This window comes from Vulpes lagopus, chromosome 2, assembly GCF_018345385.1.
Source record: "Vulpes lagopus strain Blue_001 chromosome 2, ASM1834538v1, whole genome shotgun sequence".
Classification (NCBI taxonomy): Eukaryota; Metazoa; Chordata; class Mammalia; order Carnivora; family Canidae; genus Vulpes; species Vulpes lagopus.
The window spans coordinates 51082032-51098508 of record NC_054825.1 but is presented as its reverse complement, the minus strand read 5'-3'; the positions used below and the strand labels follow the sequence as shown (position 1 = coordinate 51098508).

The 16477-nt window shown below is 42.0% G+C and overlaps 1 protein-coding gene across 3 annotated transcripts in view; it reads left to right on the top strand.

Moving 5' to 3' along the window:
- Positions 1-15244, top strand: part of DIS3L (DIS3 like exosome 3'-5' exoribonuclease) — a 33828-nt gene extending 18584 nt beyond the window's left edge. For 2 of the 3 annotated variants that reach the window (XM_041744594.1, XM_041744595.1), the window contains exons 6-17: positions 906-984; positions 1885-2064; positions 4329-4498; positions 5680-5841; positions 7754-8001; positions 8572-8664; positions 10527-11060; positions 11854-12008; positions 12110-12288; positions 13552-13697; positions 14400-14574; positions 14662-15244. In XM_041744594.1, coding sequence (XP_041600528.1) covers positions 906-984; positions 1885-2064; positions 4329-4498; positions 5680-5841; positions 7754-8001; positions 8572-8664; positions 10527-11060; positions 11854-12008; positions 12110-12288; positions 13552-13697; positions 14400-14574; positions 14662-14970 — 2430 coding nt within the window. In that variant the 3' untranslated portion in view covers positions 14971-15244. Of the gene's footprint in view, positions 1-905; positions 985-1884; positions 2065-4328; positions 4499-5679; positions 5842-7753; positions 8002-8571; positions 8665-10526; positions 11061-11853; positions 12009-12109; positions 12289-13551; positions 13698-14399; positions 14575-14661 lie in introns of those variants that run through there. The other variant, XM_041744596.1, reaches the window with a different exon arrangement.
- The last annotated feature ends 1233 nt before the right edge of the window (positions 15245-16477 follow it).

The following is a 16477-nucleotide window of genomic DNA, read 5'->3' as shown; positions in this document are numbered from 1 at the left end:
AGTGTCTCTGCCTCTTTCTTTTTATTTATTTATTTATTTATTCATTCATTCATTCATGAGAGACGCAGGGGGGGGGGGGGCAGTGTCTCTGCCTCTTTCAAGGGGGTCATTTGTAGTCCTCCAGGACCCAGAACCCAGAAGCTGTTAAGCTGTGTTGATAAGGAATCAGATTATTTTTCAGATTTCAACAGCTTTACATGTGTGTCTGTGTGTGTACAGTTTTATCACATCAGTAGAGTTGTGTATTCACCACCACTATTGAGATACAGCACTGTTCCATCATGAATTTTACATTTTGACAAGCAGCTCAGACAGTTTTCATGCAAGCCAAACTTTGAGAATAGCATGCCAAAGTCCCTCCTAAAGTGTGGGTATTATTATTATTATTATTATTATCATTATTATTATTAATTTTATTTATTTATTATTTATTTAGAGAGCAAGGGAGTAGGGGTTAGGGAGGGATAGGTAGAGAGAGAGAACCTTAAGCAGGCTGCATGCCCAGCACGAAATCAAGAGTCAGATATTTAACCAGCTGAGCCACCTAGGTGCCCCTAAAGTATGGACATCTTAAATGAGTATGCCTAGAGACTCTGATGCTTCCAACTCGGTAGTAAAGTTTACAGCATTCCTGGGAGGATATTTTGAGGAAAAAGATTTTTTAAGGACTACTCATCACTTCAGTAAAATACATCCTTTATTGGTATAGCCAAGAATAGTTCAAAATGATGGTATGTTCTCTGGAGAAAAGAGACCTTGGTGATGAATATTTTTCCTAAAGGAAAGGATCACAGACCTTAAAAGAATATTTTGGGGTTATTTTCATATACTTTTTGAAAACTGTACCTTTGGAGGCAAAGTGAGCAGTAAAGAAATTTTTCTCTTGATTTTTATTATGATTGTAGGGAATCCTGAATGTCAACAAACACAGGGCGCAGATAGAAGCTTTCGTTCGACTTCAAGGAGCCAGCTGCAAAGATTCAGGTTCAGTATAAGCCTTCCGTAAACTTCCGTACTACATCTTTATTCTGATATTACACGGTGAAGAAAGCAAAGCTGAACCTGCCGTCATGTATGCCATGTCAGGTATTCCCACTCTGGGTGTGTGGGGTCACAGATTGGTGTTTTTTCCCCCTCGAAGTTTATAGTTTCTGATTTTATTGCAATCAGTTTTTAAAGATGAGAACAGCTACATTTTATTGAGTACCTGCTGTATACACATCAGGTACCGTTCTAAGCACTTAACGTAGATACTATAATTATTTTGCACCTTTTATCCATGAAGATACACAAGGTTACACATGAGGAAACTGTAATATAGGGAAACAAAGTCACTTGCCCGAGCTCACACACCTGGTGAGTGGTGGGGCTAGATCTGCTGCTGAGGCAGTTTGGCTTTGATTTTAAGACACTGCCCTATGTGGTCTTGCTGGAATAATTGTAAAAGTGATAAAAAATGAAGAAGATGTGGAAGTAAGTTGTATCATAATAGAATATAGTTCTGAGGGCCTTGATGGCAGGGTGGAAAACACCCAGTGGCTCTCCGGCTGCTGCTCGTGAGTTGGCTGGTGTCCGTGGTTCATCGGCCTGCCGACCACTCCCTGGCTGCGTGGCCTCCAGTGGAATTCTGTGGGCTCACATAGCCTCACGCAGGGGCCTGTTACCTACCGTGAGAGACGGGTGAGGTAGGCCTTATAAAAGCACCTGACGTCATAGGACACGGTGACAGCATTTCTTCATTCCTAACCTGTGGAATGAGGTTTGGCTTCACCTTTGAAGGGGGAGGAAGCTTTTATTTGCAGGGGCGCTGATGAGACGTCAGATTCATGATGTGTGGCATCCCTCGTGGCTTTATGGGGTTTCTGTGTGCCCGCCCAAACACAGGTTTAGTCAGTGACATCCTCATCCACGGGATGAAGGCTCGAAACCGCTCCATTCACGGCGATGTGGTAGTCGTGGAACTGCTCCCTAAAAATGAATGGAAGGGAAGAACCACCGCCCTGTGTGAGAATGACAGCGATGACAAGGCCTCGGGGGACCCCCCGAGTGAGCCCATGCCCACAGGTGAGCCTGCCAGCCGGCCTCCCAACTCACCAGTTCGCCCGTGGGACGTGTATCAGCCCTCTCTGTAACAACCCAGGAATACTACGGTTATCGAGGTTCAGTATCATCTCTTCCCTCCATTACTAGTTCCCTTTTTCTGTAGATTTATGTTCTTCTCCTCAGCATCCAAATGTGCTGTCGTACCCCCCATCCTAGAACAGAACAAGACCAGAAATCCTCTCAGGTCCCGTGTCCCCTGCAGCTCCTGCCCTTTCCTCTGCCTCGGTGTGTGGCCAGCCTCAGTGGAACCCCTCACCCTGCGTTCTCTGCTTCTTCTCTGCCCATTGTCTCCCGAAGCCACTACATGCAGGCGCCCCCCACCCCGCAGAAACCTGTGACATCTTGTCAAGGGCACCGGTACCTCATTGCCAACAGCCCTCAGCACCTGTAACCCTCAGCAGCCTTTGGCCAGCAAATCACGGCCTCATCTTTGGCTTCTGGGTGCTTCGGCTCCCCTGCTGAGGCTCCTTCTCAGTCCCTTTGCTAGAGCTTCCTATCTTCTAGGCCTCTGGCATGTGCCTGGGCTCCTCGCTGAGTCTCCTTCAGTCCTCTCACTCTGTTGCTCCAGCCGCCAGGGTCGTCTCCTCACTTGTCTCCCTGGATCTGCCCCTGAATGTCCAGTGGGCACCTCCCTTTTAACACACGCCTAATAACAAACTCCTGACTTCTGCTCCCAAACCTGCTCCTCCCCGAGTATTCCTCCTCTCAATAAATGGCAGGTTCATTCTACAGTTGGTCAACCCAAAGCCCCTGAGATTGCCCTTGCCTCTTTCTCTCACTCATCAGCGAGTCCTGGCAGCTCTACCTTGTGTGGCCTGTATGTGGCGGGTCCCCTGCTCCACTGCTCCTGTCCTGATGTGGTCCACTAGAACCCCTTGATGTTATTATCCCAGCCACCTCCTCACTCAGTGGTCTCCTGCTCCCGCCCCTACTCCCAGTGGCCTTTGCTCCACACAGGAGCCAGCCACAGGGGTCCTTTCAAAGGTCTTTGGGTCCTGTCATATCTCTGCTCAGAGTTCTCCAGTGGCTGCCTCCTATTTCTCTAAGAATAACACCCAGAGTCTTTACTGTGGCCTAGAGTCTTGCCAGCTCGGGCTGCCTTCTGTCACTGTCTTCATCATCACTGTCCTCCTGCCGCATTGACCATCTTGCCCTCTGTGCCACTGAAAATGAGCTTTCCCCAAACCTCCTCACACCAACCTCCCTCATTTCAAGTCTCTGCTCAGATTGTCACTTCATTGAAAATAGCTGTCAGTCCTGGCCCTGTATCACTCTGGGTTACCTTACCTGCTTTGTATCTTTCTTGGCAAAAATCACCACCTTCCATGTATTTTTTTTATTGCCTTTTTCCCTCCAGGTGTCCAGACTAGAATATCCACTCTAGAAAATCAAGGACTTTGTCTGTTCTGATACTGCTACATTCCCTGCACCTAGAACAAGGCCTCATAATATTTGTGAAAAGATAGCCCTTTTAACTATTAGAGTTTGGCTTATTTTCTTGACCTGGTCAGTGATGCTGGCAAGTGTTGTATATGAGATTTAACGGTTTGCATACTTCACCGTATGCAGTGGTGGCTCAAATGATCTTGGCTGGTGGGAAAATGCAAGGAAGACAGCGAAATTGCACAGGAGAGTGCATGAGTTTAAAAAAAAAAAAAAAGTGAAATCACTGGCTTTTCCCAATGCACCGAAACCTGAGATTGATAAGGAGAGGGCAGGGATCCCTGGGTGGCGCAGTGGTTCGGCGCTTGCCTTTGGCCCAGGGCGCGATCCTGGAGACCCGGGATCGAATCCCACATCAGGCTCCCGGTGCATGGAGCCTGCTTCTCCCTCTGCCTGTGTCTCTGCCTCTCTCTCTCTCTCTCTCTCTCTCTCTCTCTGTGACTATCATAAATAAGTAAAAATTAAAAAAAAAAAAAAAGATAAGGAGAGGGCAAAAGAGAGTGTGGGACTGATAGATCCTAAGTGTCACGTCAGACCCCATGGCAGAAAGGGCAAACTGATGATGTTATTTAAAAAAATTATCTCTCTTTCAAAAGATTAACCATCTTAATAGTAAAATGCTAGGAAGGCAAGTGTTTAAGCGTCTGTCGACTTGTATGGATGTGCTTGATACAAATAGGATGTTGTGTTTTCCTGTTTTCTTCCTCACTGGTGAACCAGTTAGCGTCTAGAGAGGTAACATCTCACCAGCTAAGGCCTTACTTTGTTTTGTTTTCCCAAAGGCAGAGTGGTGGGCATCCTTCAGAAGAACTGGCGGGATTATGTGGTGACATTTCCATCCAAAGAAGAGGTCCAGTCTCAGGGCAGAAATGCCCAGAAAATCCTCGTTACACCTTGGGATTACAGAATTCCCAAAATCCGAATTAGCACTCAGCAAGCAGAAGCCCTCCAGGTAGCTGACTTCGTACTTCTACCGGTTTTCCTCCTGCCTTTGGCAGCTCTTGAGCTATCCCAGAAAGCATTGTTAGTTCCTTTGCATAAGAAGGGGTGAATTATTGATGGCATCTGGCATTTCGAGATCCTGTTTTTTAAAAATTCTAAATATATAGTGCTCACTTCAGCAGCACAAATGAAAATTCTAAATATATAGAACCATCTGTTAAGTAGTCCTTGGTTAATAAATGAAGGCCAGAGAGAAACTGTCCTAGAAAGAGCTGTGTAGGACAACTACAGAGTACATACATTATCCAGCTGTCCAACACAGAAACTTTCAATAGATATGCTTTGCCAACACTAACAAGCTTTCTTCCAGCCAGCGATATAGAAATACGATCACTCTGCCCTGTAGGGATGATATAGTGGTACTTTACCGAATCGATTATCCATAAAGGAATATAACACTGGAGAGAAGACATAAACAAGGAAGTTAGAAATTAACCTTTCTGGTGTCGAAGAGTACAGGCATGGCCTAATTTGATTTGCCTGATGCTTTACAGTTTGTAAATGAGACCTTGTAGCAGGATGTCCCGAGCCAATAACCGTGTTGTTGTGCACCGAGCCAATAACTGGGTCATTGTGCACCCTTTACATCTTTTGAGGCCTTCCGCAGGCTCTCGGAGGCCAGCTTCGACCATTGCCTTCCATACCCATGGTTTACTGGAATTTGGGGGCAGTGAGGTTTATTTCACACTGACCCCTCCTTCCCCATCAAAAGATGTCCTTAAAAATGAGAAAGTAACTTCCAAGAAAGTAGAAAGTCACTCCTGCACTGGCAAAATTGAGATTTGTGTTTTGAAAATGACTTTGTACTGTGCACGATGGGGTGTTCCTTTGCGTTGCAAATGTTAACTAGAATGGGTTACAGTTGGCTTTCTTTAAGAGACTAAAATTTCCAGCCTTCTTCTGTGATGTGGAGAGCTCTTGCCTCCTGCTAAAGCCCCAGGCCAACCAGTTACATAACCATCTGGCAATATAGTAAAACAAAACAAAACAAAACAAAAACAAAAACCCACCATTAAACTGGCCACTCTTTTTGGAGCTTGACGCTGTTTGTCTTGTTTGTCTGGTGCTTCTCATTGACCCACTTAATTCCTGGTGCCGGGCTGCTGGGGTTTGTTTTCTCTTTTCGTGCAGGACTTCAGGGTGGTTGTACGCATCGATTCCTGGGAGTCGACATCCGTGTATCCGAATGGACATTTTGTGCGCGTTTTAGGAAGAATTGGGGACCTAGAAGGAGAAATTGCAACCATCTTGGTGGAAAACAGTATTTCAGTTGTCCCTTTCTCCGAAGCTCAGGTGTGCTTTCCCAGAGTCCTTTGGTCTGGTTAAAGACATCCTGTACAGTTTCTCTTTGCATTTGTTTGTTGTTTGTTTCATGATTAAGAAGAAAAACCTCTGTACTGTGTAGCCACTCACTAAAGCCATAGATAATAGAAGAATCTCACTCCTCTCTATTCTGGGTTTGGACCAGATCGAAGTCAGCACCAAGTGCATAGTTAGTTTCCGAGAGCCTCACAAGCTCTCAAATTTTTACATTTTCCAACTGTGCTTAAAAATGATATGTCAGTGTCTTATTGTCAGTACACATCCATCCCCGGCAGCTGCAAGAGTGCCTAGTTACAGACCCTACTGGGCTCCACTCCCTGTCCTAATCACTCACCCAGAGGCCTGCACAGAGCCGCAGGGAGCAGCTTTTGGGGTTCTATACATCTCTGACCCCCGGGTCAAAAAATCATGCTCATGAAACAGTTTTTGTAACCTCTTCAGAAAATACAAGTTCAATAAATATAAAACATTAGCTATTTCCATCACTTTGTGATCTTGTAAAATGCTCATAAATCCTGTTTATTATTCTTGCACAACTATACCTATAGTGTCCCCATGCTATTTCCTGTTCTGATTCTTTCATGTAAAATTATTTCTATATATTGGTATAGCGACATCTTTGTAGTTATGGTAAATTATTGCCTATCAATGTACTCTGCTTGGCTTAAGTCTTCCTCAGTTGCTGGGCATTGGACTGTTTAATTTTTCACTAGTGTAAGAAATGCTACTTCACACATTTTTATAAACAATGCTTCCCCCACCCTCCTTTTCCATCATTTTTTTGGGATGTAATCCTTAAAGTAAGATTACCAAGTCAAAGGGCATAAAAAATTTAAGTGGCTTTTATTATGTATCGGCAGATTGTTCTCCCGAAAAATTGGACCAGTTTGCATTGCCATCAAGAGTGTACGGGTGTTCTTATTTTCATTATAGTTTTTGACAGAACAGTAGCTATAAAAGAAAAATATTTTAGAATATTTTACATTATTAAATTTTTATGTTTAACATTAGTTTCTGGAAATTATTTGTTGACTTGTTTTGACAGCTCTTAGTGAAAATGTTAGAATAAAATAAAGCATGGATTAGACTTCCCAGGACTAGAATTTTCTCTTCCCATTTAGCCTACTTAACTGTAAATTGATGGCCTAAACAGATAATAATAGAAAGTGCCCTAGATTGGTCCTGCTTAAATTATCTTTAAGGAATTCTCTCTTAGTACTTGGGACATGTTGATTTTTTTTTTTTTTCAGGGCTTGACTTGAATTAAAAGCTCAACTACATTTAAACAAGTGGATCAGGGATCCCTGGGTGGCGCAGCGGTTTGGCGCCTGCCTTTGGCCCAGGGCGCGATCCTGGAGACCCGGGATCGAATCCCACGTCGGGCTCCCGGTGCATGGAGCCTGCTTCTCCCTCTGCCTGTGTCTCTGCCTCTCTCTCTCTCTCTCTCTCTGTGTGACTATCATAAATAAATAAAAATTTAAATAAATAAATAAATAAAAAAAATAAATAAATAAACAAGTGGATCATTTGAAAATGGGGTAGAGGTTGTGCTCTTTATGTGCCACCCTTCATCTTTGCTCTGGCCTCCGTAACAAAAGAAGCTGTTGGGAACTAGCGTGTTTCCTGCCAGACTGTAAGGGTCTTCAGGGGCAGGGGACCCTCTTCTTCTTGGCTCCTGACCTTTCCAGAGCCTAGCACCATTCCTGACACACGTTAGGCACCTAAGCAATAATCACTGATGGAAAGAAGCAAATGTAGGTTAATTGCAAAAAGGTACCGGGGAATGAATGGGATTTCCACAAGGCTGCAGTGAGAATATTTGGGAGCAGATTTTCCTTAGGCAGCTTGTGATGTGAGAACTGAATGTCTGACTCTTGTGCAGATGTGCGAGATGCCAGTCAACACTCCTGGAAACCCCTGGAAGGTGAGTCCTGAAGAGGAACGAGAACGTAAAGACTTGAGAGAAACCCATCTGGTGTTCAGCATTGACCCGAAAGGCTGCGAAGATGTGGACGACACGCTCTCGGTCAGGACCTTAGCTAATGGCAGCTTGGAGCTTGGGGTCCATATTGCAGACGTGACACACTTCGTGCCGCCAAGTTCTTACATCGACACCGAAGCTAGAACCAGGTGATGCCATCTGACAGCAGCCCTGTGATGCGAACCTGTTCCATAACTCCCTCATTTCAGATTTGCAAACCAGGGCTTTCAGTTTTTTGTGCAACTCTGCCTAGAGAAAAAAATCCCTCCTAGAGGAAAAAAAACGGAGGAGGTCCACTTCCTTCCGCCTTGCCTTTAGAGAAATAGCTCCTTGATCAGTTTACCTTTCCTTTCTTTCCAAGAACCTTTCCACCCACTTCCCTTCTAAATTGCCATGAGTTGAATTTTCTGCGTGTGGATGCTATTTTCTATAAACACTGGCTCATTACACTCTCATTTTTCTTGGACAACGAAGATTCATGTCATTTTTTCTTTCCTTTTTATGTCAGTGGAAGAGTATTCAGCCCAAGGCAGTCTCCCTTAGAAAAGTGGGAACCTGGGAATAGCTTGATTACCCAGTCTGCTGCACTTTATGAAAAAGTAGCAGCCTTGGGGGATCTGCACTGAGGACTTGGCCAATTCCCTCCCTGCAGCCCCTGCAGTCAGCAGTTCTGCTTCTCACTGCTGAAGGTCACGCACCCGCGTATGTGTCATTCACAGGGCCACCACGTACTATTTAGCAGACCGTCGCTATGACATGCTGCCCTCCATCCTCAGCGCTGATCTGTGCTCCCTCCTGGGAGGCGTTGATAGGTGAGTTTGTTCCTGACTTTTTTTTTTTTAGCACCAGAATGTCTTGGCTCTTTTGTGATGCCTAGCACTCTTGCTTCTGGCCTCTTTCTCCTCTTCTTTTGAATACACTCTACCCCTTGCTCCCCACCCTTGTTTCCCCACCCCGGACCCTCTGTGCCACTTATTTGTAGGCCGTTTTATTTCTTTAGCTCTCCCTTTTCTTCTTGTCTTTTCTGTCTAGCTATGAGGATGCTTCTCCCTCTGTTGTTGGCTTTTTAAACTCAGCTAAAGTCTGGGAACAAATGCATAGGACTTTATGCACGTGGATTCCCTGGTTGAGGCTATTTTGCCTGAGGATCATGAACTTGGGGAGTTCTTTATTTGTTGTAACAAATTAACATTTATAAATTAACATTTATATATAAATTAACATTTATATCTACCTTTGAATATGTAATAAGACTATATAGTCCAAAATTCATAGATTCTAAAAAATATTTAGTGAAAGGCTCCCCTCCTATCACTTGGCCCCAGTTACCAATATCTCATGTATTTTTCTAGATATAATGTATATACACACAAATGGACATATGATCTTTGTTTTATACACAACTGGTGACATTTTATATAATATATATGCGTATGTGCGCGTGCATGCTTTCAGCAGCTTTTTTATTTCTCAACAATACAGTGTGGAGACCATTCCATGTTAACAGTTGCTTGTCTATGAAAATTTGGATTATTTTCAGACTTGTGCTATTACAAACAAAACTACACCGAATTACATGGAACATAGGTCATTGCACATGTTTAAAAGTATAGTATGCCTAGAGGATGAATTCCTAGAAGTGGAATTTCTGTGTCAAAGGATAAATGCATTTGTGTTTAGATAGATGTAATCAAATTGCCCTCCATAAGGGTTACACCAATTACAGTCCCACCATCAATGTGTGAGAATGCTTTCTCCAAAAGTCTTGCCAACACATGTTGCATTTTTTCATCTTTGCCAATTTGAGATGAAAATGGTATCTTACTTAGGTGGTTTGAATTTGCATTTTCCTTTTATGAATAAGGTTAAGCATTTTTGTGTATGTTTAACAGTCATTTATGTATATATCCTTTTCTGCGAACTATTTCATGTTCCTTTCCCATTTTTTTTGAGTTTTCCCATTTCTGTAATTGATTTATAAGAACTCTTTACATATTAGGAAAATTAACCTTTTGTTTTTTATACGAGTCGCTAATGTTGCATATGTTTTTAAACAGTGATTTGGTGGTAAAGTGGTTCTTTACCAAATACACTTTTTTGCTAATTAACTACCGTCGAGAGTGATATGATAATTCAGTGTTACTTTATAGGATTTGAAAGGCTTGCTTTCTTCTACTTTACTAAAGAGCCCACCAGACGTGGCTGTCTCAGTGCTTTGCTAGTCTAACTAAACTGGAGAACTGTAAGATAGCCTGTGTGACATTACATGTGAACTCCTTTCAGATTTGCTCAGAGCTCAGCAGAACCTAAAGTTGGTTTTAATTTTAAATAGTTTTTTTTTTAAGATTTTATTTATTCATGAGACAGAGAGAGAGAGAGAGGTAGAGACACAGGCAGAGGGAGAAGCAGGCCCCATGCAGGGAGCCTGATGTGGGACTCGATCCGGGGACCCTAGGACCACGCCCTGGGCCGGAGGTGGTGCTAAACCGCTGAACCACCCAGGGATCCCTAATTTTAAATAGTTTTTTTAGTAAATAGTGGAATGTTTGGATTGAGACATTGGTCCAGAAACCTGTAGCATTGTCATTTCTTTTAAGTCACATATAGGGTCTAGTTCTCCTTGCTTCAAAAGTGGAAGAATGGAGTGATAATGCCAGCATTACTGGTTTTGTAGGTATGCTGTAAGTGTGATCTGGGAGTTGGATAGAACCTCCTATGAAATTAAGAACGTGTGGTTCGGCAGAACCATCATCCGATCAGCCTACAAACTGTTTTATGAAGTGGCCCAGGAACTGCTGGATGGAAACGTCAGCGTGGTTGAGGATATTCCAGAACTCAAAAACCTGGACACGAAGAGCAGACAAGCCAAGCTAGAGGAGCTAGCGTGGGCCCTTGGAAAGTTGACGGACATAGCGCGTCACATCCGAGCTAAGCGAGACCGTTGTGGTGCCCTGGAGCTGGAGGGGGTAGAGGTTCGTGTTCAGCTGGATGAAAAAAAGAACATCCATGACCTCATCCCCAAGCAGCCCCTGGAAATCCATGAGACCGTGGCTGAGTGCATGATCCTGGCCAACCACTGGGTAGCCCGGAAGATCTGGGAAAGCTTCCCTCATCAGGCCTTGCTGCGCCAACACCCTCCTCCACACCAGGAATTTTTTTCTGAACTGCGAGAATGTGCTAAAGCCAAAGGCTTCTTCATAGATACACGGTAACTCCTCTAAGGGGGCAGAGCAATGGCAGGAGTGCTGCACACTAATTTATCTTGCAGTAGTTCTTAAAATGTGACAGTCAGATCTTTGACCAAAAATAGAAAGCTTCTTGGCTCTCTTCATTTACCATAATGTAGGTATAGAGATTAAAATTAAAATGAGTTTATTTAGGCATAGTTTTGATCTCCTACAATTTGTAATGCAGAAGTAAGGAACCTGTTTCCCTTGGTTTAAATTCATATACCCCACAGGCAAACACCAAGTAATCCTATTTATTTCAATACTTTATTTCAAGTATTTGACCACCTACTATATGCTGGGTGTTAACCACATAGGTATCAGTACATACTTCAGAAATGTATTTAAATTGATACACTTTATTTTTTTTAAGATTTTATTTGTTTATTTCAAAGCTATGCTGTTAGGTGTATAAAGGTTCTTGTTGTTTTTTTTTTTTTTAAGATTTTATTTATGTATTCATGAGAGACACACAGAGACACTCCCTGCAGGGATCCCAATGCGGAACTCAATCCTTGGACCCCAGGATCACGACCTGAGCCAGAGGCAGCTGCTCAACCACTGAGCCACCCAGGCGCCCCCACTTACTTTGTTTAAATCTCAAAAGCAAACTAGATTTCTATAGTTGAAAAGAGTTGTGTCTAAAACATATCCAAAATAAAATTTCTTCAGAGTGATGAGTGAAAGATTTCCCTCTGAGCGCATTGACTTGCAAATTGTTGCTGGGGACTAATATTTTCCTTTCTTTTTTTTTTTTTTTTTTTTTTTTTTCAGGTCCAATAAAACACTGGCTGATTCTCTGGATAATGCAAATGACCCCAACGATCCCATTGTAAACAGGTTGCTGCGAACCATGGCCACACAGGCCATGTCTAATGCACTGTATTTCTCCACGGGGTCATGTGCGGAGGAAGAGTTCCATCATTATGGTGAATGATAGCATTTTCTTTTGTGTGGCCATAACCTTGAGCGGGTTGTTTAAAAAAGTGTATTTTTTTGTTGATTTCCATCTTTTGGTTTCTTTTTGAAGGCCTTGCATTAGATAAATATACCCACTTTACATCTCCAATAAGAAGATATTCAGATATTGTAGTACACCGATTATTAATGGCAGCCATTTCAAAAGATAAGAAAATGGAAATTAAGGACAATTTGTTAAGCAACAAAGATCTTGAGGAATTATGCAGACATATCAACAACAGAAACCGAGTAAGAAGGGATTTTAAATTCTCTTATCCATCATCTCTTTTGCTAAGAGAATATATCAGCTTTTTTGTATGGTAGAAAAAAGTGCCATATATTCTAGTGAATTAAATTCTAGCATTATTCTAACCATTGAGATAACATGAAAAACTGTAAAGTTTCTTGTGTAGCTCTCAATACATTTACAAATATTATGAAGTCACTTAATGCGGGTTTAGGAGATTTAACCATGAGTTAGATGTTTTTCCCAAAATGTAGAAACGTAAAAGATCAAGTTATTATCTTACCACCCAGAGATAGCCATTATTCACCCTTCTAGACAATGCTTTATTTTAACAAATATGGCACCATACCTGCTCTCTGAAATCTTTTGCACCTGACATATCTGTTACTGACAGCACCACTTTAGAGTAATTACATCTTTGTTTTAAAAGCTGCTCTGTATTTTAATTTCTGTTGTTTGCTAGTGGCTACATTATTGTACAGCATAGAATAAGGGCATTTGGTGATACAGGAAAAATTGGAAACTACCTAAATGTGTAATATAATTTTTGTATCCTGTATGCTAGTTCACTGCTGTGTGGTATTATAGCCACTAGGTATGTAGGCTATTTAAATTCTTAAAAATTAAATTAAAAGCTCAGTTCCTCAGTTGCACTAGCCACGTTTCACATTCTCAGTAGATGTATGTGGCTAGTGGCTCCCTTTGGGGCCACCTAGATCTATAGAGCATTTCCATCATTGCAGAAAGTTCCGTTGGGCAGTACTCTTCTAGGCAATTCAGTTTATACCCCTCCTTGTATATACACTTCTACAGACTTCTCAGATTGTCGCCTGGATATATTCCTGGCAGTAATTAATTGCTGCATAAATAAAACTTTGATACGTATTACTATATTGCCCTCCAGAATAGCAGTACTAATTTATACTTAGAGCAGCAGGATTTGTGGTAGGACAGCCTTGAAAATAAAGGTGAGGCATGGATATGGATATTCTCCTCTACCTGAATGAACTGTAAGGGATTCTAAATAACAAACAGGGCTTTTTTGTTGTTGTTATTTTTAACAGGTTATTTTCTTAAAAGACATTTTTGAGAGAATGATTGTTCGATGGTTAGGTTCCCACAAAATTGATTTAATTCATAATAGAGAATATTTGTATGAATAGTTTTCTAGAGGCCTACCTTTTTAAAGACATTGTTTCTGTAGGAGTTTGAGTTCTGTGTTTTCCCCAGGAATGTCCGCATGCTTCACATTGTGCTTCTTACAGGCAGCACAGCATTCTCAGAAGCAATCTACTGAGCTCTTCCAGTGCATGTATTTTAAAGACAAAGACCCAGAGAATGAGGAGCGTTGCATATCTGATGGAGTTATATATTCAATTAGAACAAATGGTGTGCTTGTATTTATACCAAGGTATGTTACATCTAATACATCTAACGTTAATAGTTAAGAAATCATAGTTACACTAGGGGCGTCTGAGTGGCTCAGTTGGTTAAGCATCTGCCTTCAGCTCAGGTCATGATCTCTGGGTCCTGGGATAGAGCCCCATATAGTTGGACTTCCTGCTCAGCAGGGAGTCTTCTTCTCCCTCTGCTTCACCCCATACCCACACACCCTGCTCATGCTCTCAAATAAAATCTTAAAAAAAAAAAAAAAATCATAGTTAAACTAAGTGTAGAACACAAACAGTATATTAGATATAAACTACTAAAATACAACTATTTGGGTACTGATGTACATAATGTAATAGAATAATGCACTATGTAAGTATAAAAGTAGGGTGGCTCAGTTAAGCATTTGACTCTTGACCTCAGCTCAGGTTGTGATGGTACAGTTGTGAGTTCAAGCCCCACGTTGGGATCCACACTGGGCATGGAGCCTACTTTAAAAAAAAAGTATAAAAGATTAGCATCTAGTACATCTACATCAGTGTTAAGATAGGGATTTTACTTTTATTTAGCAAAATATTTTTCCATCTTCTCAGTAAAATATTTGGAGGTAAATGAGAGGGAAAATTTTTAATCTAGAAGACTAGCTTTCTTGATTAATAAGTGTACAAAATTTGTATACTAAGAATACATTATCTCTGCATTTTTTTTTCTGGCAACGATTCAGGTTTGGGATTAAAGGTGCTGCTTATCTCAGAAATAAAGATGGTTTAGTGATCTCATGCGGCTTAGATAGCCGTTCGGAATGGAAACCAGGATCCCTTCAACGATTTCAAAACAAAATCACCTCTACCACAACAGGAGGGGAATCTGTTACATTCCATTTGTTTGACCATGTCACAGTAAGTCCATACTTATATTAAACATTGCTTTCAACATCTAACATCAAGAATGTGATTTGATAATACGCATTTTCTCCTTTGTGATAGGTGAGAATATCTGTACAGGCCTCTCGCTGCCATTCAGATACAATCAGGCTTGAAATAATAAGCAACAAACCGTACATGATACCAGATACAGAACTTTTTCATCAGAGCTCCCTCTTGTTAAAGAGTGATTTAGTGAAAGAAGTAACTAGATCTGTGGAGGAGGCTCAGCTTGCCCAAGAAGTCAAAGTAAACGTCATTCAGGAAGATTATCAAAAATACTGCCAAACCAAAGGAAGAAGCCTGTACACACTCCTGGAGGAGATAAGGGACCTAGCTCTCCTGGATGTTTCCAACAGTTATGTAATGTGAAATACTCTTTTTACTTCATTAAAAGAGCTGTTTTGTGAATGCTTTACCTTCTTTCTAACATTAATATCTAATGTTCCGTGTCACCTAATGTTCTAGTCCATTGGGATTCGATAGATAGTTCACCAGTGCACAAAACATTTTCTCATCATTAAAGCTGCATTGAGGTGCAGTTAAGTCCCTTTGGAAACTGATTTTTCAGAAATGGATAGATCATGAATGGTGACTCTGCAAGTTACACTGCCAGTCTTTTAATAAATCCAGAATTGATTTTTGATTAGCTTGTCTCAAATCTGTTCTTTCAAAATGTTTTAATATTTCTTATTAACTGCTCCTCTGGGGCATTTGGATCATTGGCCCCTCTGACATCATGTCAGATTGACTTTTCAGTTGCTTTCTTACAGGTAAGATTTAGTTCTGTCCACCTACCCACTCTAAAACTCCTATGCCATGTTTGACTCAAACCTCCCCTACTATCCCCACACCAGCGGGGGGGAAAGGCACAGGGAGTGGGGTGGAGTGCACAGGTAAGTACGGCCTGTTCTCTCAAACTTCCCTTTCCACCCTATTTGGCCAAGTTCTCCTTGGATGGAGTTGCAGTGGCCTTGCCCTTGTTTAAGACTTGTTACTTTTTTTTCCTACCGCTGGAAAAATAACTTTTCTTTCAGTCCTCCACTAGGCCAGTCCACAGCCAGCCAGAGGCCTGCCCACACAGCCCCTATGTTCTTGAGATTAACTTCCTGCCTTTCAGCCAAACCATCCTTGTCACCCCATCCACAAGAGAAGTCAGCAAGCCTGATGGCATGAAGATGGCCACCTGCCCTGGCTTCACAGATAAAAGCCACTTTAGCACCATTACTGTGCCAGTCTGTCTCACAAAAAGCCACCTTCTCTAGGCCCCTGGCTGGCTCAGTTGGTGGATCATGCACGCAACTCTAGATCTCAGGGTTTTAAGTTCTAGCCTCACACCATGTGTAGAAATCACTTAAAAAAATAAGATCTTTAAAAACAAAGCGAGAAAAATAAAAGCAACCTTCCCACCTCCTAGTTTGTTAAAGCTAGCTTTGCCTTTCCCGGTCCCCTGTGGAAATCTGCCATGGATCAGACCTTTAAACTTGGTTGTCAACATGGCATTTTATCTGTAATTTACTCCTCCTCCCAGCTGATAGACTCAGGCAGGACAAGCTCCAATCAGATCTTCTCACCATCTGGCCCTACCACTTCTAGCCTCATATTTGCCATTCCCAAGTCTTTATTTCCTAGATTTTCATTTCTGTATCACTATTGGACATGTCCTTCCCAATCCTTGGAATCTCTTCTACCAACTCAAAGGCGCCCGATGGATCCTCCCTAGGTGCTCTGTTCCCCAGGATGTTTGCAAGTTTCTTTCCCACTAGTCAGTAATGTACCAATGAGCATTTGAACTCCCCTAGCACCAACACAGGCCAGGCAATATAGCAGCCTTTCTTGTGACCCTTTAAGTATTAAAGTGACTCCTCAAAATACATGT